A 24,281-nucleotide genomic window follows, 5' to 3' on the forward strand; every position below is an offset into this window, starting at 1 on the left:
TAATACAATATACTTATGTCTTTATACGTCAATTTACATATAATCATCTAAAAATAAACTGCTAATTTACTAAACACCTTTCTGTAACCCGTTAATACTAACATCATCAACTATCAAGTATATATCAGTCAATATATTGACAATCACCCCATAAATTTGACCTATACATTTGGATGCTTGTCGGGCAAAATGAATTGTTTTATTGGTGAATTAATTAATAAAATTTGACAGCATTGAGTTTCCTTTACCTGCACGCATATTGTCACCATCCCCATAAATAAATATAATATGGTGATATTAAAACCCTATGAATGGCTCTAAGTACATGAAATTATGTATGTCATTAAATGAACACAAAAAGAGACAACTAACTTTTGCAGGCAGAAGCAAACATCCCCCAACTTCCTTTCACATTACTACACTCTACTCTACTCTACTCTCTTTAGTCTTTATGCAAGTACAAGCTATTAGTTGTTACTTACTGTGCATTTAATTTTTTTTCTTTTATACTTAGTCATCCAATATTTTTACTAGCTAATACGAGGCTAATCATATTTAATTTAATTCAAAATCCTAACAGGGTGTTTGGTTGGAGGGATTTTAAATTCCCTTCCCACATAATTCTCACCTAATTCCAAAGACCATTAAATTTCGTAGTTTGGTTGGAAGGAATTGCAATTCCATGGAATTGCAATTCCCCCATTTTCATGGAATTAAAATCCCATGTCCTCCCGGTATTTTAATTTCTGGGATTTTAAGAAGAAAAAAAGATAGTTATGAATCAAAATTACCCCTTCATTTTTTAACATAATATTAATGCCTAACAATAACAATGGACATTTTTTACTTTATATTACTTATTCCTTTTCAATTTCCATGTATACCAAACATTGAAATTGAAATTCCCAGTAATTCTATTCCTACAAACTAAACACTGGAATTTAAATTCTCACTTTATTCCCAGTAATTCATCTCCCATGAAATTACAATTCATTTCCCACGTAATTCCCTCACTCCAACCCCTGTAAGAGAAAACTGAACTCAAAAATTTTTAAACTCTGCATACTATTTACAACATCGAGCTAAACTTTCAACGTAACCTATTAATAATGTAATTACCTAATTTTAATTTCTTTTAATTTGTTAATGTCTTGTTAGGTTTTGTGACTCCATCACATTAAAATGCCTACATGGGACCAAACAAAAATTTAAAAAAAAAATAAAAAATTCATGAAAATCGTCAAACTTTCACCAATTTAAGAAGGGCAAATATAGATCATGTGGTAAAGTGGTGGAACATGATTCGCATAACAAAAGGTCACGAGTTTAATTCTTTACACCCTTTTAGTCAAGCCCGTTGTATAAGATCTTCCAAGCTAGTGTGATTTGCATCTCATGTATGATTATGGTTTCTCCCATCATTAAAAAAAAAAATGAAATGACAAGAAAGAATGGGCAATATAGGATTTCACCTAATCAATTTTAAAATACAAAACATTGTGATTCTTCTTCAACGTACCATAATAATTTTAGAAGAAATTTGTATCATTTATCTAGTCAAGATGACATGGACTTCCTATACTTATAAGTTATAACTCCCTTTCCTAACTAGAGAATCATGAAACTTAGAAGATGGGCTATAAAGAAGAAGAAAAAAAAGTTGTAAACGTTTTTCATGATCTTTGCAATAATATAATTTGAGATGAAATGTATTATTCAACTTTATAGTGATATATAATATATAATATGATACCATGATTTACATCATCCCAAATGCTCTTTCGGGTCGGGGTGTGGGGCCCTTAGAGTTGTGGTTCAGACTTTTTTTTTGGAAGAATAATATATAATATGAATTGAAGTTTGAATATATCATATCATTAATTAATATAAGGCATAATATTATATATAAATATTTGTGTAATGACGAACAGATCCATAATATATTTTAAGTCTTTGAGGTACACTTGACAGCCAATTAAACAATTAATGGCAGCTTCGAAATCTGAAAAGGATTGCTTCAGTTTAGGATTCCTGTCTCTTCCTCCTCTATATATCCACACTATTCTTCTACAAACCTAAACGTAACATCTTCTACTTTCTCATTTATATTTTCCATTTCTTTTTGTTTAATTTCTTCTTCTATAATTTGCGAATTACCCTCTCAAATGGAGTTTTGGAGGAGGAAAATCGCAACCTCGGCTCTGGAGAAATGCTACGACGACAACCGTACTACAGGCAGATCGGTGAATAACAATAAGTCGAAGGATTTCCTAAACGAGGATCTTGTCTCAAGTGTGGTGCCGCCGGTGACGGTGGTGCTGGAGGGGCGGTCCATCTGCCACAGAATTAGCCTCCACAAGCATGCGAGCTACGGAAGTCTGGCGAAGGCTCTCCGGCAGATGTTCGTCGACGGCGACGCGGATGACGCCGGACTTGACCTCTCCAATGCCATCCCCGGCCACCTCATTGCCTATGAAGATATGGAAAATGATCTCCTTCTTGTCGGCGACCTAAGCTGGAAGTAAGTACCATACATACTTTAAACTAAACATTAATATAATATATATATGGATTCTTATGTTGTCTGGCAATCTATTGAATGCTTTAATTTGCTGCAGAGATTTCGTAAGAGTTGCAAGAAGAATTCGCATTTTGCCAAGGAAGTCCAATTCCAGGAAGGGATCCATCTGATAATCACCATTTCATCATGTGCACACATCATAATATTAATTTAATTAGTGTTTCTTTGCTTTCCTTAATTTGGAATCAATGTTCAATCAGTTCCATTCATTATAATGTGTCTTTTCTTATCTCTATATGAAAGTTGGCAACCCTACATTTCAATTTTGTGATTACGTCAAGTAGGGGCTTCTTGTGCCATTAAGCAAAGTCTAGTCTCTGTGGTTAATGCTCAATTGAATTACCAAGCCTTGGTTCATGTTCAGTTGAATTACCATGATTTACATCTTCCCACATGCTCTGTCAGGCCGGGGTGTGAGGGTCTTAAGTTTGGGATTCCACCTTTTGAAAAATATGATACTTTTGTCCCAATTTCAATAGAAAATAAAATATCACCCCTCCAAAACACTTTTTTCTCGAAACTAAGAAAACATTTTTTTATGGAAAAAAAAAAAAGAGAAGAAAATTTTCTTTTATTCAATTTTAAAGAATTTTTTTTCCATCCAACTAAACATGCACTTAGAAAGTTGCCCCTCCAAATGAAATTCGATCAAAACTTGATTTAATTGGACTTGCCTGTTGAGATGTAAATACCATCGTAGTATGCAAACAAATATACACAATACAACAAAATATAGTATATACGATTATATTATAAAATCATTAATTTATTTTTTAAGTGATCAATATATAGTGGGCAATTGCTAAATCTTAAGATTTGGGCCTCCATGTAGATTAACAACTCAGAAGGGCCAAGCCCAATTTTAAGGTCCAGAGTTCAACATTGGCCGCACACCCAGTAGGCTCAAGATTTAATTAATTACATTTCATTGTCCATTGAGGCACTAAAAAGTCCAAGTTGGGCATAAAATGGACCTTGGAACAAGCCTTGGGCCTTATCCATAATAAAGAATGACTAATTATTTTAGGGTCCCGGTCAAACACATACGCAAATCTCATTTGCAATTTATTATTATTATTATTTTTTTAAATCTTGGTCTCCGGCGACCAAACTGCGCCTTCTCCTTCGCTGGAGAACCGATGACCAGATTAGTCGCTGAAGATCAAGACTTTAAGAAAAAAAAACATACGCAAGTGGGACTTGTGTATCTTGAGATACGCAAGTCGTACTTGCGTATGTGTTTGACCGGGACTGACAACAAACGCATTTTCTAAATGTCTTTTTTTATATTTTTGTCCAACTTTTTAAAATGTCATATTTTTGTCCACACTTAGGGTGTGTTTGGTTTAAGGGTTTTGTTCATAGGAATGAGTATGAAAGTGATTGTTATTGCTTGGTTGATAGGTTTTTAGAACACTACTATGGGTTTCGAATACCCCATCAATTGAAAAATTCATACCCAAATAAAATAAAGGTTTCATTCTCAAGCATTACTATTACTAATCATTTCCATTCCACCATACTACCAAATATGTTAAATACTTTAACCAAAACTCACTACCATTACCAAATATTTGATACTCATTCCGATTCTGATTTCCATGTGCGAACCAACACACGCTCCTAATCTTTTTGTCCTATTTGAGTCTTTGTACCCCCAAAATGTCAATATGTGATTTCAGGACATTGAATTGGTTGATGAGAATTCTAAAATAAAATTTGATTCAAGCGTATAAATAATAAATGTACAGTTTGGGAGTTTATATTTGGATTGAGCACCTTATACATATATTTGTGGATTCGTTCTCTGCCATTGTTCACGTGATGCTTGTAACTTTGTATTTTGTATATGCAAGATTGCACGGAAAAAGAAGTCACATGCACTCATAATCATTTATTAATTTTAATACTTATGTGCAAAACACTTCATCTTAATTTTAATAAATTAAACCCCACCGGTTGAATTAAAACCGGTGGGCGGTCACACCAAATTATGACCAAAAAATCAAAACCAATAATTGAAAATTTTGAAATGTGGTGAACATTTTTTAAAATTATTTTTATTTGTTGCGTATTCGTAGCAATGCACATTTGCACGTTTCACGTCTTCCCTCCAGGCTGGCAGCCGTCAGCATACTAGCATAGCATTGCTGGAAGGGAAATCCCAACCAACACTTGGGTCAGTTTTCTTCATCGTCGCTGCTTAATAACTATCGCCGTCACCCAAAGCTTTACTCTCTCAACTCGTCACTCATCTATGTATGTGAATATATTTATTTTTTTTCCGATTGCTTTTCTAAATTTTCATTCGCATTAGTTCATTTATGAAGATCAGTTTATGTGAAATTTACACATTTTTTTTGTTTATTTTTGTAAGTTATAGTGAAGAAGAATGTGGAAGCTGAAGATCGCGGAAGGAGGGAGCCCATGGCTGCGGACGCTGAACGGCCACGTCGGCCGTCAGGTTTGGGAGTTCGATCCGAGCCTCGGCAGTCCGGAAGAGCTGCAGGAGATCGAAAAGTTTCGGGAGAACTTTCGCAACAACCGATTCAAACAGAAGCACAGTTGTGATCTTCTAATGCGTTATCAGGTGAAGTGTTTGTGTGTGTATTTTTAGTAAATTTTCTCTGGTTTCGCGTTGTTTAGCTCTTACTTCTGATTCGAAAAGTTAAGTGTATATTCCTCTGAATTCAGTTGGTTGTCAAGTTGTTTAGCACACATTGAAACAATTTAACTTTCATTTTCCTGTCTGGCGGATAGTTGATTACTTCATTTCAGTTTTAATGATGTAAATTCCTCTGAATTCAGTTGGTTGTCAAGTTGTTTTGCACACATTGAAACAATTTAACTTTCATTTTCCTGTCTGGCGTATAGTTGATTACTTCATTTCAGTTTTAATGATGATTTGTCTAGCTTCTTTTCTTGGATTTTAGTTTGCCAAGGAGAACCCCATAAGCACACAGTTACCGCAAGTAACAGTCAAGGACAGTGAAGATGTTACACAAGATAAAGTAACTACCACACTGAAAAGGGCGCTGACTTTCTATTCGACTATACAAGCTCATGATGGTCACTGGCCAGGAGACTATGGAGGCCCCATGTTTCTTTTGCCTGGCTTGGTTAGTGCATACTTGGAGATTTTATAAAGACAATCTTATATACTTCATGTTTTGAGACTGGAATTTGTATCTTATTTTCAGCTTTTGTCTTTGGTGTTATACTGATTTGATCAATGAACAACATATACATTTATAAATAAACTCATATGTTTGGAAGCTTATTTTAGGGGCAGAAGTGAGATATGTTTTTAACACGTTTTTTTCTTCTCTTCCATCTAATGGGATAGGTAATTGCTCTTTCTGTTACTGGGGCATTGAATACAGTGTTATCAAAAGAACATAGACATGAGATGTGCCGTTATCTTTACAATCATCAGGCAAGTATCTTGTAATGATGTAATGTGAACTCTGTTTCTGTGTGGGTTTTTCTTTTGCTGATGGATATTCCTTTTATGATTCAATTTGTCATGTCACCTTATTTTTGGGTAACTAGATTAGTCAATATCTATGTCATAATAGTATTGAATTGCAGAATAGTGATGGTGGCTGGGGTTTGCATATTGAAAGCCATAGTACCATGTTTGGTTCGGTCTTGAGTTACGTTACGTTGAGGTTGCTTGGAGAAGGAGCTAATGATGGAGATGGAGCAATGGAGAAGGGTCGAAAATGGATTTTGGATCATGGTGGTGCTACTCATATAACATCATGGGGGAAAATGTGGCTTGCAGTTCAGTTCTTTTCAACTATTGTTTTCTACTCTAGTTTGTATTTACTCCTTGCTTTGTGTATATTTGCATTTATTGGCACTTCTATTCTCCTTTTATTATTAGTAATTTTTTAAAGTATACTTTGACTATATTCTACTAGGTGCTTGGAGTATTTGAATGGTCTGGAAATAACCCACTTCCTCCAGAGATATGGCTCCTTCCCTATATTCTTCCCGTCCATCCAGGTTACAAGTCAACTTTTTTTTTTTTGCTGGCTAGTTTATTTGTTTGTTTGTTGTTGTTGTTCTTTTTATTTCCCCCTTTTTAATAATCTTTTGTTTTGTTTTGTTTGCTTATTTTTTTTTGGTTTTCTTATGCTGAGAAAGAATATTTCATATTGTTTTTATAATTGGACATTGATTTTTGCATTATCATAAACTAACTGGTCTCATGATCTAGGGGACATGCTTGTTGGAAGCACTTGATACTTGACATATTGAAGGACAAATGTCAAAATGCGTAGAGTCATTTTTTTTCTTTTAAATAAACAACTTCTAGGTGCCTAGCCTATGTACAACCAGTGGAAGAGTGCAGTGATTCATTTCTCATTTGACCATTTATTACCATCTGTGTTGCTAGTTACTTCAACATATTGAAGGACAAGCAGATGTCAAAATTAGGAAATAAGAGGGATAATAGGAGAATCAATTTTTTTTTTCTTTCAATAAAAAACATCCTTTACACCTATCCTATGTACAACCAGTTGAAAAGTGCTGTGATTTACTTCTCATCGTGCCATCTATTACCATCTGTATTGCTAGTTACTTTTCTTGCAAATGCTGTATGTGATATACCCAGAATAGCTGTGCCACGTGCCTTCCAGTGAAAGTGATTGGTTTCTGATAAATGCATTGCATTGCATAAAATTCCAATTCTTGCCTCGTCTAAGGAAACTTTTACATCCACTAATTTCACAGGAAGAATGTGGTGCCACTGCAGGATGGTTTATCTGCCTATGTCCTACTTGTATGGCAAAAGGTTTGTTGGTCCTGTTACACCAACAGTTTTATCTCTAAGGAAGGAGTTGTTCCCAATTCCTTATCATGAAATTAACTGGAACCAGGCACGGAACCAATGTGCAAAGGTTGGTAAGGCTTGTACTTAATCTCTATAGAGTGCTAAGAATTCATTCAAGTTTACCTGACCATTTCTAAATTCTAATTCTGGGGCATTCTAGTGGCTACCAACCTTGATTGTACACTATTGGTTCTTGTCACATAGTTCCTTAGAGTCTATAATATCCTGTTGTAAATAGAGGTTTATTCACTCTGCTTATGAACAGAGCTCTTCCTTGTGTTCAGTGGACATCTGTCATTGACATGTTACAATTTGATTGATGGCAAAATTGCTAGGTTTAGTAATATTCAGAAGCTGTAGAATTGGTTAGAAATGTAGTCAAATCATGATTGCTAATTGGTAATAAGTTGAGTAAATATCACTCAATGTCAGATGTAAATATATGTTAAATCTTTATCTTAGTTATATCAGGTTATTAATCTAGTCTGCAAACTGCCTATTAGTAAGTGTAAGAAAGGCGCTTTTGTGTTGATAACATGGTGAGTGGAGTATTTGTTTCTTGCTTTTACTTTCATCCTAAGACAACTGAAATAGGTCTTATTATTATTATTTATTTATTTATTTATTTATTTATTTTAAGAAAAAGAGAAGGAAAAAAAAGAAGAAATGAAGTCAAGAGAAACATGATAAAAAGGTCACATTTATGCATCAAGCTAAATAATGTCCAACCTTCATAAACAGCTTTAGGTGAGCTGATTGTTATTTTTAACCTACACTTGTAAAATTAAATATCATTAGACCATGCGCTTTGCAAAACCAAAATCTTCTTGTAAATCCGTGGCATACTAAAGTTTGGTGTAATTTTCATCATATACATGCATAGAGTTTCATGTCTTGAACAAAAAGTCTAGTTGCTATGTTACAAGAGATTCAGCTGCCTATTTTAACTTCTATTTCAGTTGATATTTACAGCTATTTTCATACACATGAATTTTTTTGCAGGAAGATCTCTTTTACCCTCACCCTCTAGTACAGGACATACTGTGGGCTACACTTGATAAGGTTGTTGAACCTCTTTTGATGCGTTGGCCTGGGAAAAAATTAAGAGATAATGCTCTTCGCACTGTGATGGAACACATACATTATGAAGATGAAAATACTCGGTACATATGCATAGGTCCTGTAAACAAGGTTTGGCTCTTAAGCTTTACTAGTTTGAGTGACATTGGTTGAAGTTATTAGAATTCATGAGACGGTGGTTCAGTAGATGGAAAGGAGTCCCCACTTACGAGAAAGGCAAAGCAATAAGATAAAATAAACCCAGAGTACGATTGGAATGTTATACCTATATAACTCAACATATTGTGATTTGTGAGGCAAAAGCTACACTACACAATGGCACACCAAACATTGTGTGTACCCCAAGAATTGTAAACATTGAATAAACTAATCATTCCCTATAGTGGTGTGATATGATTCACGACTAATGACTGTTTGTTCTCTTTTTTATTTTAGAAAAACGTCCTCACTTTGAATATGTTGAATATTCGCTTTCGGATATTATTCACATTTAATGTATTAAATCTCTACATGTCATGCACCGGGGTGCTCCATGACACTTCATAGTTGAACTCTTGCTGTAATTAAAGATATCTATACTGATTAGAGGACACACAGTCGGGAAATTTTTATGAGAAGTGGTAAAACAAGAGGAAAATGAAAATGCTTAAAATAAGATTCGTATTCATTAGTCATTACTATTATCATTATTACTGCTCCACATTATTTTTGGTCACAGATAAGATAGTATGTTGGAGGAAAGTTTGCTTGTAATGAAAGTCATCTCTCATGTGCAGATATTAAATATGCTTTGCTGCTGGGTTGAGGATCCTAATTCAGAGGCCTTCAAATTGCATCTGCCAAGAATCTATGATTATATCTGGGTTGCTGAAGATGGCATGAAAATGCAGGTTGAACAATAGTGTAATTGATCATAATTTGTTCATATAAGACTAGTATATTTATTGCAATTTCTATCACTTTCCGTTTCCTTAAAACTCTTTCACGAACTTGTTACTTACAGGGATATAATGGCAGCCAATCATGGGACACTTCATTTGCTGTCCAAGCAATCATTTCCACGAACCTTACTAAAGAATATGGTAAAACTTTGAGAAAAGCGCATGAATTCATAAAGAACTCACAGGTAGAACATCTTCTTTTACAATCTGGTTTCTACGCTCGTGTTGTTAGTAGCTTGACCCTCTTATCTCTTATATTTATTATTTCTTAATATGTTATTTGCTTCAAAGGTCTTAGATGACTGCCCGGGAAATCTTGATAGTTGGTATCGTCATATCTCAAAAGGTGCTTGGCCTTTCTCAACTGCAGATCATGGATGGCCCATATCAGATTGTACTGCTGAGGGATTAAAAGTAATAATTGGGTTTCACTCTCTAAAGCTTTTTTGCTTTCACTCTTATTTCTATTAATGGTCTGGGGAAGGTTGGGCTTTGTGTATTAGTCCAGTGCTTATCTGTTGACCATTAGGTTGTTGGTTTAAGCCTTGGAAATGAGCTCTGTAAAAATAGGCTAGTTTTCAGCTTCCTTTCCCAGACCTGACATGATTTGAGAATTGTGAACTATATATATATATTTTTTTGCATTAATTTTTGGTGGATGAATTTTGCTTCTTTCTGAAAACAGGCATCACTGTCATTATTAAAATTACCACAAGAAATTGTTGGGGAGCCATTAGACACCAAGCGATTATATGATGCTGTAAATGTTATACTCTCATTACAGGTAATGTCAATTTCTTCCAGTTATTAAATTCTGAAGACCACTTAAATTCAAAAGGATGCCCATTTTGTTAAGAGTTACACTGAAATTCAGGTGGCCTTTGACACCTGGATAAGTCTTTGAGTTTTGATTGAATTTTGTGTTACTATTGCAAGCTACCACTCAAGTGTGTTTGCGTGCCCCATGTATGGTTTTTGCATAGCCCTATGTTCTTTAACCAGGCTTAGAGTTTACGATTCTTAGGTTATGAGAAAACTGATGTGGTTATATTACACTCCTATATATATTAATGTTACATAGAAGTTGATGAATCAGTTATTACATATAGAGATATATTAGTTTCCTTATGGAGCAATCTAATTGTTTTTGAATTTTGTAGTAACTTCTGCAAGAGTCATGAGACCCCGATTAATTTAGCATCAATCATATTATATTCCAACAAAGTAGAGAAAAATATGATCCTGTTATTGAACACTAGTTAGAAAGATTTTAGGTCTATCTTTCCAAAATTCTTGCTGTGAACATTCTAGTTAAATTGTTTATATATTAGCACCATAGTGAGATTTCTCAATTGTAAATCCTAAGTCCGTAGTCCAACTCAAGGAACCACCCCCTCTTTGTGAAACTTATGTTAAGACTTGCAGATTTGACCCTTCAGACCTGGCAATGTAGTTCTATTGCATTTTAGTTCTTTCTAATATTGTGGATATTTCATATTGTTCTTAAGCGTTGAAAGGTATGACTTTTCTATTTTCTGCAGAACCCTGAGGGTGGCTATGCAACCTATGAACTTACAAGATCATATCCATGGTTGGAGGTAATTTTCTTTGACATACAACTTGTCCATGTTCAGTTCTGCATTAACATAATTACACAAATTTGCTCTATGTAATTGGATTATACAAGCACTTGTGAATATGTGGCATATTCGCCTGCTTTAATGCCTAATTGCTCAAGATGGCCTTCAGTGTTGAATGAAGTAACATGCATTGAATGCAAAACTAAGTGTATTATTGGGATATTTTTATCAATCATAGCAAGTGTAGATGCTTTTTGTGTGTGTGTGTGTGTGTTGTTAATTGGCCAATAGAAAATGGATGAACCAAAAAACCAAATACAGATACTGTACACCAAATTTCAGCGAGGTCGATAAGTCTATAATATCTGCATGAGAGAGACTCCATTTAAATTTTAGAAATCTGAACTTTTGTGTAAGTTGATCTAAGCTGAAAATAACTAAAATAAACCTCAATAAAACATGTAAGAAGCACAAATTATCATGGCCAAAAAAGCAATTGGAATTTGGTATTTGTTACCATTGTTCAATATAGTTTTTATTTATTTATTTATTTATTTATTTATTTTTTTAATTTTATTTTCCAAACAATTCAGATCGGATGGTGTTAAGTTTAAAGTTATTCAAGTGTAAGGTGCTGGATTAATTTTACACTTTTTCTTTGGTGTGATATAATTTTTACATTTCTTCATAGTAAGAATGAATAATCTGTATTGTAATTATTTTATAGCAACTTCTTTCTTGTTCATTAAAAATGACTTTTGAAGACGGAGTTTAGTTCTAGAGTGGGTTAAAATGACACTTTTGTATGAAGTACTCTGTATTAGTTAGTGGCAAAATATAGCCTTGAGGTCGAGATGCGATCAGCTCTGTGCCTATTTTCTTCCCTTGTTCCTTTTTTTTTTTTTTTTTTTTTTTTTGGGTTCCAACTATATCTGATGTTAGGGGAAATAATATCTATCATGCTTTGTGGAAGTATTGAGTGATGCTACCTAACTAGCCAGAGACCAGGGCAGTGATCACTTGTTAGCTATTAATTGTAATTAAAAATAAAAATAAAAAGAAACTACTTAGAGATGTAATATATACTGCCTCTTATGATATGTGTGCTATACAACTCCTGCACTGATATGAAAAGTATTTATTCTATTTCAGCTAATCAACCCGGCTGAGACTTTTGGTGATATTGTGATTGATTACCCGTAAGACTTGCACATCTATATATTTCTGGTTAAATACCGTATGAGTTATATTGTCTTCGATCCATTCAGGTTTATGTTTCTGATCAGTTACAAACTTCTGGCTATGTAGGTATGTTGAGTGCACTTCAGCTTCTATTCAAGGGCTGACAGCATTTAAGAAATTATACCCTGGGCATAGAAGGGAAGAAGTGGAGAATTCAATTGAAAAAGCTGCTAAGTTCATTGAAAAGATACAAAAACCAGATGGCTCATGGTTAGTTCTTGTCTTTAGATTGTCGCCTGTTTCCAGTAATGTTTACACCACTATCTATCTCCAGTCATTTATAGTTTTCTTCTTACTATTTATCTTAATTCAATCAACAGTTATACTTTTCTTTTCGGTCATACTTTCCTCTTGAACTAAGGTAAACATTCTTTGTAATTATCCAATTGATCAGGTATGGCTCTTGGGGTGTTTGTTTCACGTATGGCACATGGTTTGGGGTAGGGGGCCTGGTGGCTGCTGGAAGGAACTTTAACAATTCTTCCAGCATTCGCAAGGCTTGTGAGTTTCTGTTGTCCAAGCAACTTCCTTCTGGTGGCTGGGGAGAGAGTTACCTATCTAGTAGTAAAGTGGTAAGTATTGTGTTGAATTTTTATTCTTGTTAATAAATAGGAACTTCAATAGAAAAACCAGTCTTGGGTTAATTTTAGCCTGTACACAGTATGTCCAGAAGACTCTTCTGTTCTATAGAAGCTTCTTTTCTATTTAAAGCCAATAGCTAAATTCTTTCTGCAGAAACTTGCATGTAGGACCCACATCAAAAGTTTCCATATGGACAAGATCCTCTGGGGACTAAGATTACTAAAGAAATAAATAAATCTTGCCTTCCCTATATACCAAGTAATTTGCATGTATTTGATGATGGGCTAACAAAATTTCAACAGTTTGTGTGCTTTTCATGCTAAATACGGAGTATTAAATTGTCTAGTGCAGAAATACTATTTGCTTCTAAACTTTCCTGCTAAGACTGCAGTTTTTGTTTTTATTTTTGTTCTTCACCCCCTGTTTTCCACTATTAGGTTTATACAAATATTGAAGGCAACAGATCTCATGTAGTACATACGGCATGGGCTATGCTGTCTCTCATTGTTGCTGGACAGGTGAGCATCAAGTTTGCTGCTTGAAATGCTTTACTGGTGTAATGAACTCTATTGGTTTCTTAATTAGGGATGTGAATTTCAATTTACATTTTAGATTCTCATATTGTTGATTGTTGCTTTTTATTCAGTTTTCTTCTTAGGTAGTAAATGTTGATAGCAATGAACTAATTCATCCTTAATCCCAATTATTCTGAATCTTGAATTTAAAATCACTGAATCTTTTCTCCTATGACAGTTAAGATTCTTTAGTTATTATTTAATCTACTTGTGTTTGAAGGCAGTTGAGATGTTACCAGTTCTGCCTAGGATGCAACCCCAGTTTTCACCTTGAATTGATCAAAATTTGCAGAATTTTCTTACTTATTCTTCTCCAGATAGCAAATCACAACTTCCCATTAGTCTTATGTATCATAGTTATGAAGGTGAATTGCACATGGTTACATTTCTTAGTGAAAATTGCATAGGAGACAGGATGGCCATAATACAAATATTTACCCATAACATAGCAGAGCACTACACCCTTAAGGCCTTAAGTTATAGGTGATAGGTGGAGCAGCAGGTGCATCTTGCCATCTTTACAGTTCTCCTTTGGAAGGCCCAACTATGATTTATGTAGCTTGTCTCCTATTAGGTTTCATCATTTGCATTTCTTTTAATTTCACAACTTTAAGGGTCATGTCCCCAAGCAAATTTTTAGTTCTGTGAGATTGGAAATTACCTTTTCCATTCCCTAAACAATAATTTTTATGCTTAAAAAATCACAGGCTGCGAGGGATCCAACTCCATTACATCGTGCAGCAAAGTTATTAATAAATTCTCAGTTGGAAAATGGAGATTTCCCTCAACAGGTATATTTTCTTGTGACTGGTATATCTAGCTTGAAATTTCTTTACATGTTTGGAACATAGAAGCTTTGTAACAACCTTATGCAAGTTTAAATTGAACAGCCACCGCCTAACTAGATAATGAAGTATGCAAGCTTTTGGTATGGTTAGAATTTTAGGTATACATTATACAGTGTTGGAGATATGCACATACCTTCATGCTATATTCTAAGTTCAAGTTGTTTGCCAGCCAGGGAGCCCAAACTAAAGTGTGGTAACTGGTACTGAATTATACTCTGGAATTGTTAGGAAAATAATATGGTGGTTGTCAGTCACGAAAGAAAATCAGGGCAGAACACTAACTTTATAAAGCTTATGGGATGAGTTACAAGAGCTTAGGTGACGTAGTAATCATAGTCTAGAATCATGGATCTTCAATTTTAGTACATGATAATTATGGAACTATTACTCTTCAACTCTATGGTCCTTGTGATCACCACATATGATAGAAACATCATGTTCTTAAGTTTTCTGACAATCATTTTACAAATTTGGAACTTGGTTGAGTTATTTCTGAGTTTGTTTCTTGGATTCAATTAACCTCTTTGTTTTTGTGTATTTGTGGATTAAGACTTTCAGCAATAAATATCATGTCTAGTAATTTTGCTAACCAAGTATGTTGAGAGCAGAATATAATATAAATTATAAAGAGATGATTGATCCATGCTCTCTTCAATGGCTTGCATGGGATAAATATGAGCCTTTATAATTTGTTTTCCTTTTTTATTGTCATTAATTCTCAGGAAATAGTAGGGGTCTTCAACAAGAACTGCATGATATCATATTCTGCATATAGGAATATTTTCCCAATTTGGGCCTTGGGAGAATACTGCCATCGGGTACTGAATGCCAGTGAGTAGAAGTTGCTGCCGCAATTAACTATGGTAGATTGGTACCATCTGTTAATCCCTTATTTTGTTCCCTCCGGAATATTTGCTTTCAAATTTTTAGTTTTTGTTAGGTTTCTCTGTATTCAGAAGCCAGAGATTATTCCAACAACTTTAGTGTAAATCATTAGAGTTTTATTTTATTACTCTCTCATTTTAAATGTCAGATTTATTGTTTTGTTTATTTGTTTCTAAGTTAAGATTAAATTTTAACTTTGGATTCAATGCAAAATGAGTAGCTTTCAACTTTGGGTTGATGTTTACTGAAGCTGTCTGCTGTGTAATAATGTAAAGACACCATACCCACACCCAACTTTTCTTTGAAGGGAGGGAGGCTTGCACTGATCTTTCTTCCTCCAAGTTGAGGAAACATTATAATGAAAACGCAATCGGTTTGCGGTATTAAATGGTTGGATTGCGATGGTGTTCCCTCTTTTAGCCGAAAGCATTTTGTGAGCTTCGGCTGCTTGCCAGATCATCATGTCTTTCATCTTAAAAGCATCCACAATAGGTGATCTCCGTTGCGATTTTTGAGGGGTAACAAAATATATAATTGCAGTACGCGCCACCGGGCGTGTGCGTGGCGAAGCTGTGCGCGAAATGCGCACATCGTTTCCTTTTCTTTCTTCTGTTTTACTCATAACACTGTTCCAATATGCAGCCCTTTGCAGATGAACCCTCCCATTCTCTCTCCAACACTCTCTCTTCTAATTGTCATCACTTTTGCTGACATTCTCTTCAAAATAATCTCTGATAATGTTGTTCTAACACACAAAAGGTTCTTCCTTAATCCCCTTGAACTTTTCCCAAGCATCATGGAACCCTTCATTTCACTAACACGAATCATTGTTTTATAAGATGATGATATTTAAATTATAATGTTTATTTATTAATTTGTGAAATAATTATACACTATCAACTCGCAAAGGGATTCTTGAGATTAGTAGAGTAACAAGTTAGGCACATGTGATGGCATTAAAGGTCCGTCCAAGTTTTCTACAATTATAAGACCTCACATGTCACATGTCATGTGAAATTAGAGGACAGGCTATATTGCCATAATGTCACGTTATTCAGCAAAGGACAATGCAAAACCAAACAAATTCTGACTCTCCACAAACAATACACCATTTTTTAAAACAAGTACAAATTATTCCTTTCGTATTTTCGTTGACATATGTCAGTTGGTTGTACTAGAGGATTTAGTTTTTATTTAAATGGAATTTTTGTATCTGCTGTATCTAATTTTAAATGTACTGTATATGACATGGTAAAATTTTTACCTTCTATGCACATAAAGACAGCGTATATACGTATTGAAAGGCCATTTATATACTCGTAGTTGAAGACGTGAGTAGTGGGTGTTTCTACTTTCTACATTTGTGAGTGTCACTGTTCACCGTTCAATTTCAAAAAAATCAGATCTGCTTTTGATACTCTTGGAGTTGCGGTCGCTCATCCACTCTTTCACTCAACCAAGATCAGCTTTGAGTGTGACAATGCCGTCTACCGAAAGCGATCTCGATCTCCGAGTACCGTTTCTCTCTCTCTTCTCTCTACTGAAATTCTACCAATGCGCAATGCTCTACGAATTTGACGTTTTTCTGAGATTTTTTCTTTGTTTTGTTGTTGTTGTTGTTATTGTAGCGTTCATCTCTACAGCCAAGTAATCTTGGCGGAGCAATCAGGTAGAATGCACACACGACGCTTGCTTGCATTGTGTTTCTTCTCTGCGAATGCTAGGGTTTTAATCTTTAAAAACTTTTTGGAATGATTCGGAACAATGCGAGGACCGAGGAAATGTGCTTACTCAGTTCATTCATCATTGTTGTTTCTTTCAATTTTTTTCCCCAGCAATGAGTACAGTTTTGCTGATATCAATAATTTGGAGCACTGCGCTAAGTACCTCAATCAAACGCTAGTTACCTTTGGATTCCCTGCTTCGCTTGATCTCTTCGCCAATGACCCAGTAAGCTATTGTTTTCTTTGTAATATATATGTATCTACAATTTATCCCTGCTCTGTGTGTGTGTTGAGATGAACCCCAGTGGATGTGGTTAACTATTGTAGGGAAATGAGAAATGAGAAATGAGTTCAGTGTATCCCTACATTGGATGAAGACAAGGCTTATCACTTAATACCTTTAGTACTAAACAGTGTGAAATCATAGTGTCGGAGCTGAGGTTGATTGGTGAGCTTAAGGGCTCATCTTCTATGTTTTCCTGTTCTTACTGATGTACAACTGATGGTGTCTGTAAAGATGACTGAGAACTAAAGAGTAATTTAATTTTGGAAAAAATATGTTCCTACTATTTATTTATTTGTTTTTTCAAGTAAATGGTTTATGGACAACAGAATTATATTACCCTCTATCTGTTGTTCAAACTGAGTATTCATGTTTAGCTTTCTTAGTCAAATTTCCATTTGTTGAATCAATATATTTATCTTTATATACATTCATTAATTGTGAAAACATTTCTACTTGCTGAAATTAAGAGTTCAAAACTAATAGGTTTCAATCGCAAGGACTTGCAATTGTGTATATGCTCTGTTGCAGCAGAGGCAGAGGGATATAGCATTTAGGGAGTCCGCAAATGAGCAGCGACAGCGGTAATCTTCACGCTTTTTTTATTTTCTGATGTTAAGTGTGGTATAATGGTGCCAATCACTTTCTCTTTGTAGTTTAGGCATTGTTCACGAGGTTGTTAGGATTTACTTGTTCACATTCTTAGCTTGTAGCTAAAGTGTTGGATTACATATTCTTAACCTTTGTAATTAGTGCTTTGTTTCCTTCACTTGAAATTAGCATTCTTGTGATTACTCTTTCATTGATCTGAGGTCTATAATTGTTTTAGCTGTTTGTTTTTCAATCTTGTTGAATTGATTAATATTTCTTTTTTGGAACTTTGGGCTTACAAACATGAAATAAGACCTTTTTAGTGCTGCAAGTTTATTCCATTACATGAGTTTATATTCAAATTGGGCTAAACCCATTCCAAATTTATTCCATTACATGAGTTTACACTTGTATGGACACAAATACCAGATCTGGGCAATATTTTCTATTATCTGTGAATTATAACTTCTGCATAATTAATTTGCATGTATGTGATTATCTTTCTCTCTCGTCAGACTTCTATCAGACATATCAAGGCTAGAGTCTAAAGTCGAGAGGCTGGACTTAGAGTTACAAGGTAAAGATAGGGAGATAGCGACACTTACAAGAGAGGTAAGGATATAGTTCCCTTTCACATATTAGTTGCTTCTATGTCATTGTTATTGTTGTGTTGACTGCATACAAGATTATGTACAGAATGCTAAAGCTGTTGCAGCATTTAAGGCCCAGATTGATAAGTTGCAGAAGGAAAGAGATGAATTCCAAAAAATGGTTCTTGGTAATCAGGTTAGGACAGTACATTATTCATCTTAATTGCAATTTGGAATTTGTGCTGATATGTGCAATTAACTTTGAGGAATTTTTGTTCCGTTAATAGCAAGTAAGAACTCAGCAAATATATGAGATGAAGAAAAAAGAAAAGGAGTACGTAAAGTTGCAGGTAGGATACTTGTCATCTGTTTTATCTGTCCTACTTATGTAGAACTTTGAAACTCAATCTTATCTGCAAATCTTGTTGAATTAATAGATCAGTATCATTCTTATGTTTGCAGGAGAGGTTAAATCAAGTAGTAATGGAGAAAAAGAAGGAATCTAGATCAGGCATGGAAATAATGAACTTACTTCAGGTGTGAGAGTGTCGCAATCATTGTGAATTTACAGTCTACTTTCAGTATTCTGACAGTTCATTCATTGATTGGGGTTTATGGTATGTGCTCAATAGAAAGAAGGAAGACAGCGGGGGACATGGAATGCGAAGAAGGCTGATAATGACTTCTATAAGAAAATTGTAAGTGGTAGAGTTAACATGTTGTAACAATTGTTTGATAGTTTCTATGTTTTTAACTTTCCTTGAAAGCTTCCTCGTTTTCTCTTCTTTTCTTATTTTCCTTTTTTTTTGGTTTCTAACTTGTGTAAGTCTAGTTCATAGCATTAAAAATGCCTTAGATGTAGTTGTATAAGAATGACTTACTAGCTCTGTGCTCTAGAATATCACAGTTATTATTAGGCCTCTTAAATTGTGTTCCATTTTATAGGTGGATGCTTATGAAGTAAAAAATCAAGAACTTGCAGCAGAAAATGCTGATTTGAGGGCATTGCTACGATCAATGCAGGTAAATGATTCACTTATCTCTTACGGAGTATATATTCATCCGTTGGTAGTCTAATGGTCTATATGGTAGACTTGAGGTGGATTAGTCAAATATCTCACCTGGAAGGGATGAATTGTGATTATTTTTGTTAATTATTTCATGGATAAAACATTGTACACTTACGATAATGATTCGAAGTGTATGATTGAAGAGCACTAGAAAATTGAAACTAAGATTTTCAATGTGATTTCCAAAAGGTTTCAATTATCAGGCAAAAGGGATGTTTCCTTAATCAAGTTTCTTTGGATTTTTAGAGAGTAGTTCTACTAGGGTCTCAGTCAAGTGCTTAATGAATATAAGGTTTCAATTATCTGCTGGCTGTTTTTGCAAGGAATCTATGTGAGAATACAGTTTGTGAGTATACTTTGGACCTAAGTCGGGTCAGGATACTCTGCAAATTTTCTCTGCAACTAGGATTGAGGCATTGGGCCCAGTGAACCTGTCCAATTTTGAATGGCAGTAGGCAATAATATTTATAGCAAAGAATGTGTTTCATTTGGTAGGCATTTATATTTAATTCTCTGACATGGGACAAGATTTTGAAGAACATTTCTTTTGTTACAGACAGACATGCGTAAGTTCCTGAATGCTCCGAATGGCTCTTCTAAACAGTCTCCAGTCAATGAAAGGCTAGAATCAGATCCCTCTCAGTCTCCCTTGGGTGGCAGAACAGTATGTATAAACATTCATAACGGGAATAAATTAATGGCATGCATGCCACAAAATAAGATCTGTTGTTTGTAACTTCAGGATGTATTTGATCTGCCTCTGCACATGGCTAGAGATCAAATTGAAGAAAGTCTCCGTAACAAGATGGCTTCCATTAAGGTAGTGATATTTGCCTATCTGGTATCATAAATTTTTTCTTTATGAGCTATTCTGAGGTGTTATATTTAGTTAACAGGCTTTTTCTTTATTTTTAAAATTGAAGGACCGCGTGATTCAGCTCCAAGAAGCACAAAAGGGGGCAGAAGTTACTACAGAAGTGTCAGAAAGAGAACTTGAGCTGGAAGCGCAGCTTGTTGAGGCTAGGAGCATTATCCAAGAGCAGGTATGTACTATGCTCTTCCTAGTAATTCTATTCTGTTACATAGTATTTACCATCAAGGCGTCAAAAGAAGAAAAAATGGTATGTGGTACTTTTTCATAAATAGATGCATATGAATATATTGGCTCTGTATAACCCCAGTATAGCTTGCAAAGCATTATACTTACATGCATCATCTTTTTGTGAAAAGTCAACTAGTTGTAGCCATGAAAGTTTTATTGCTTGATATTGTATTCCTTTTGGAGTTCGTCTACTAATCCTTTAATGATTTTGTGTCCTCTTGTTTTTAGAACATAAAATCAGCTTGAAATGTAATTGATTTGCACATGGAGAATCATGAAGGACCAGTACAACATGGATAATTCCTTTGTGGTGAATTTGTAAAATATCCACCCTGTTTGTCTTAGAATAGTTGGTCAGGTTTTTTTGTGTACCTGAATGCTAGGGTTCATCTGTTCTTTTACCTTTAAATTTGTCTTTCAAACCCTAGAGATAGTAGACACCGTGACAATTATTTTATTTGGGAAATTATCTTTTGAAGCAGCCTGAATTTTGAATTTGAAAGAGCATCAGCTTCGAGTGCATTTTATTCTAATTTCTTGGACCCCATCTCTTTACTCCTAAGATAGATTAACATGATAATTCTGCCCTACTGCAGGCATCAATAATGTCTAAGCATATTGCAAATTCTGAGAGGCCAAGGTATTTTTTTTTTCTTTTTTTAATGCTGAGAAACCTTCCCCATCCCCATGCTGTATAGTTAAGGGAAAAAAAAAACTCGATAATAAAGAATAATTAAAATGATACTAAATCACTTGTGTGATGAGAATACCTATTTCATAATTTTTGGGGAACTGTACAGGAGATTAAGTGGACATTTGAATTCTGAGAGGGAACCACTTATTTCTTCACCATCTGAGGTATGATCAGTTTACATTGAATTGTTTTGTTCATGTCGGTTACATGTAGACTGTAGTATTGAAGTTTGTAGTGTTATTTTGTTGGTACAGGGGCTGTGAAGTAAAATCTGTCTTGATATGACATGGCGGCAGCACATTGAATTTAAGGAGGTGTAGCTTAGATGGTAAAATATGTAAGATACAAAACAAATTTAGTATGTTGTGTATGGGTTCTTTGGAGAGAGCCATTAAAGTATGTATTGACTGACTGTATATTCAGCAGCCAAGTACTGAACGATGAAAGTGACCTTATCAGCTAATTTCATTTTTAACTTATATATTTGTATCTTCTCTTCTTGTAGTTGATATGATATGATTAATCCCTGTTTCTTTAGTTCTTTCTGATCCGGCTATAAATGATGCTCATAAATTGTTCTAGTGTGAAATTAGGGTGAGTGGTTGAATAAGTTGTGAACGGGTAATATAGTACACAAGATTACAAGTACCTTACATGTGTTATGCTTCTTCATCGTCCAATATCACGTAACATTATATACATGTAATTAATAGGCAATTGTATGTTTAATAAAAGAATATAGATGCAAATAATAGCCAATTGTATGTATATTTAAAAGAATTTAATGAGGTTGATTTGGTTTGATTAAATATACACCTATCTTGTTTTATATTCAAATGTATATATTACAATTTAAACATTTGATCGCATTAGGACCAAGACTCCAAGAGTATTACTTTTGTTTTTTTTTTTAATAAAAAATTTGGTCCATTAACCTCAATAATAATAATAATAATTGGCTTACACGTAAAAGTAGGCTAAGCTACTAATAAGTCAAAAGTAAGGCACATGAAGATAGGATAACAGTGCACCTTGAATTCAAAAGTCAATGCAGATGGTTTGCATAGATGAAATTCATTGAACGAATTAACATAATTAATGTATACTTCATGATGAGGTTCCTTCAAATGAAAGTAGCAATTAAATTAGAGTTTTTGATACATAAAATTGAAGTCAATTATGTGAATAGGGCGGGGAAATTAAAGCACCAAATTGAAGTAAACAACACTGCACTTACCATTTGGTGTATATTAGCCTTTATTTAATTTGGGTAGGGTGATGGCACATGCGGGCATGCATGAGTAACCTTAAAATGCGGGGGGGCGGGCGGGGTTGTTTGCTTGGGTATGACATAAAGAGGCTGCGCTAGCTACCAATAATACGAATGTCTTCAATTCGGTCCGCCCATCATCATGTGCACAAACAAACTCGATCTCAGCTTTAATTTCGCCTTTGAATGAGCTTACAATAATATATAATATAATTAATACCCATCCATCCCCCAAACCCCCTCTATCTCTCTTTCTCTCTCTCTATATATATATATATCTATGTTATATCGATCTGCAGCATGCATGATACAGTAACGTACTCATCTATAATCCATCTTTGAAAAAACAAAAGCGCGTACGTAGGAGGGTACATATATATAATCTTTGAAAGGAAGGGCGAGCGGGCGGGAAATTGAAAAATATATATATATATATATATATAATATAATGGATGTGAAAAATGGTCCGTGTGGTGATGATTATGAAAATAAAGGTGCAGTGGAAGTGGAAGGAGAGGAATTGCAGTACTTGAGGTGGCAGAGGATTAATGATGTTTGTGGGGAGGAGTCTGCAAGTAGAGGGCGGTCGTCCAGCGTTTACTGCAGGAAAGCCGAAGGAGTTCCATTCAAATGGGAGAAGAAGCCAGGCACACCCCAACTAATACCCAACGATAAAGACGAAGAAAGTATTATTCCTCCGGTACCCCTTAGCCCTCCCCCTTGTTTGCAAAGCTTGGAGCTCTCTTTGCCTTGCTTTCATCACCACACACCTGACACGCAACAACAATCCACGCCCCATTATTATTATGTGTTTAATTCTTGGAGGAGGAAAATCAAGAAAATGTTGCAGCAGCAGCAGCAGCATGCTAAGATTATTATTGCTCAAAAATCATCATCATCATCATCAAGAAGAGGAAGAGGAGGTTTGCAGCATAAGAGTAGTAGTCATCATCAACGCCAAAATGTTGGGGTTGGGGTTGGAGATTCTGACACAGACGACTTCCAATTCATTGCCTCACTCAACAACTCCTCCTCCTCCTCCTCCTCATCTTCCTTCTCTTCTTGCTCCAATGCCCCTTTCTGTTATGCCAGTCCGTGGAACATCAAAGCTGCTTTAATGGTTAGTTCTGATCATCATCTTTAATTAATATTCTATCTATCTCATCTTTTTTTTTTTTTTTTATATATATCTCAAGCCCTTGTAGATCGAGTACGTGTGTATATATATATATATATATATATATATATATATATATATATATATATATATATATATATATATATATATATATATTCAATTATTCAAATGAGAACATAGTCCAAATGAGGAATTATCTCAACCATGCATTATATTCATAGGCTTAGTCAATGTTTGAAGTTTTTAATAAAAATAGAAAAAAAAAAACATGGGTAAGTTTTTAAATCATTAAAATCTTTTAAGAGCAAGTATGGTTCATTTTATAATTATTACAAATTTTAAAATTTAATAACAATAAGATTCTAACCTTTGATTTTTCAAGATAGATATGTTCATATTTTTTTTTTTAGTATAGAAAAGGGTGTTCTTACTTGAATCTTCTCTTATATATATACATGATATGATGTTTTGTTTTAGACTTTTAGTTAAAGTATCTTGTTTTAATTTTTTAGTATCTGTTCATATACTTCCAAATGGAAGTCCAACCCGGGTACCATTAGACCACATAGTCCTGGTACGTTGGAATTAATTAATGTGATAGAATAGTTACAATTAATTAAGTGGCAGGATTGATATTTTTAGCATTTTGTTAATTTTAGGCC

At 34.6% G+C, this 24,281-nt stretch overlaps 3 protein-coding genes across 5 annotated transcripts; all 3 read left to right on the top strand.

Moving 5' to 3' along the window:
• Window positions 1-1,545: 1,545 nt before the first annotated feature.
• On the top strand, window positions 1,546-15,324 carry LOC109191683 (cycloartenol Synthase-like). 3 transcript variants are annotated; one of them, XM_019342319.1, is made up of 19 exons: window positions 1,546-1,556; window positions 4,959-5,171; window positions 5,515-5,700; window positions 5,928-6,017; window positions 6,173-6,367; window positions 6,508-6,592; window positions 7,325-7,491; window positions 8,427-8,615; window positions 9,281-9,394; window positions 9,508-9,630; window positions 9,737-9,859; window positions 10,131-10,229; window positions 10,987-11,043; window positions 12,178-12,224; window positions 12,334-12,477; window positions 12,662-12,839; window positions 13,287-13,367; window positions 14,132-14,215; window positions 14,995-15,324. In XM_019342319.1, the coding sequence occupies exons 2-19, from the start codon at window positions 4,974-4,976 to the stop codon at window positions 15,109-15,111; spliced, it is 2,277 nt and encodes a 758-aa protein (XP_019197864.1). In that variant the 5' UTR covers window positions 1,546-1,556; window positions 4,959-4,973; the 3' UTR covers window positions 15,112-15,324. The 3 variants fall into 3 exon arrangements, with proteins under 3 accessions (XP_019197864.1, XP_019197863.1, XP_019197862.1); XM_019342318.1 differs by lacking the exon at window positions 1,546-1,556 and adding an exon at window positions 4,674-4,840 and having other exon boundaries at window positions 4,965-5,171; XM_019342317.1 differs by lacking the exon at window positions 1,546-1,556 and adding an exon at window positions 4,682-4,840.
• On the top strand, window positions 2,095-2,793 carry LOC109191690 (auxin-responsive protein IAA33). Its single transcript, XM_019342327.1, has 2 exons — window positions 2,095-2,521; window positions 2,619-2,793. Exons 1-2 carry the CDS (start codon window positions 2,166-2,168, stop codon window positions 2,689-2,691), a joined length of 429 nt encoding a protein of 142 aa, XP_019197872.1. The 5' UTR covers window positions 2,095-2,165; the 3' UTR covers window positions 2,692-2,793.
• Window positions 15,325-16,471: 1,147 nt separating the features above from the next.
• Window positions 16,472-21,700, top strand: LOC109191687 (afadin- and alpha-actinin-binding protein). Its single transcript, XM_019342322.1, has 16 exons — window positions 16,472-16,670; window positions 16,786-16,826; window positions 16,993-17,107; window positions 17,651-17,748; window positions 18,271-18,367; window positions 18,452-18,541; window positions 18,633-18,695; window positions 18,808-18,882; window positions 18,978-19,043; window positions 19,291-19,368; window positions 19,972-20,079; window positions 20,158-20,235; window positions 20,339-20,458; window positions 21,114-21,157; window positions 21,318-21,375; window positions 21,466-21,700. Exons 1-16 carry the CDS (start codon window positions 16,638-16,640, stop codon window positions 21,472-21,474), a joined length of 1,173 nt encoding a protein of 390 aa, XP_019197867.1. The 5' UTR covers window positions 16,472-16,637; the 3' UTR covers window positions 21,475-21,700.
• Window positions 21,701-24,281: the final 2,581 nt, after the last annotated feature.

This window comes from Ipomoea nil, unplaced genomic scaffold (assembly GCF_001879475.1).
Source record: "Ipomoea nil cultivar Tokyo-kokei standard unplaced genomic scaffold, Asagao_1.1 scaffold1719, whole genome shotgun sequence".
NCBI lineage: Eukaryota > Viridiplantae > Streptophyta > Magnoliopsida > Solanales > Convolvulaceae > Ipomoea > Ipomoea nil.

Excerpts from the sequence above, each read along its gene's own strand:
- LOC109191690 (XM_019342327.1), top strand. The coding sequence starts at position 2,166 with ATGGAGTTTTGGAGGAGGAAAATCGCAACCTCGGCTCTGGAGAAATGC. Across the intron at positions 2,522-2,618 it reads GTCGGCGACCTAAGCTGGAA|AGATTTCGTAAGAGTTGCAA; the intron begins GTAAGTACCATA and ends AATTTGCTGCAG.
- LOC109191683 (XM_019342319.1), top strand. The coding sequence starts at position 4,974 with ATGTGGAAGCTGAAGATCGCGGAAGGAGGGAGCCCATGGCTGCGGACG. Across the intron at positions 5,701-5,927 it reads TGTTTCTTTTGCCTGGCTTG|GTAATTGCTCTTTCTGTTAC; the intron begins GTTAGTGCATAC and ends CTAATGGGATAG. Across the intron at positions 6,368-6,507 it reads GGGGGAAAATGTGGCTTGCA|GTGCTTGGAGTATTTGAATG; the intron begins GTTCAGTTCTTT and ends ATATTCTACTAG.
- LOC109191687 (XM_019342322.1), top strand. The coding sequence starts at position 16,638 with ATGCCGTCTACCGAAAGCGATCTCGATCTCCGA. Across the intron at positions 17,749-18,270 it reads GCAAATGAGCAGCGACAGCG|ACTTCTATCAGACATATCAA; the intron begins GTAATCTTCACG and ends CTCTCTCGTCAG. Across the intron at positions 19,369-19,971 it reads CATTGCTACGATCAATGCAG|ACAGACATGCGTAAGTTCCT; the intron begins GTAAATGATTCA and ends CTTTTGTTACAG.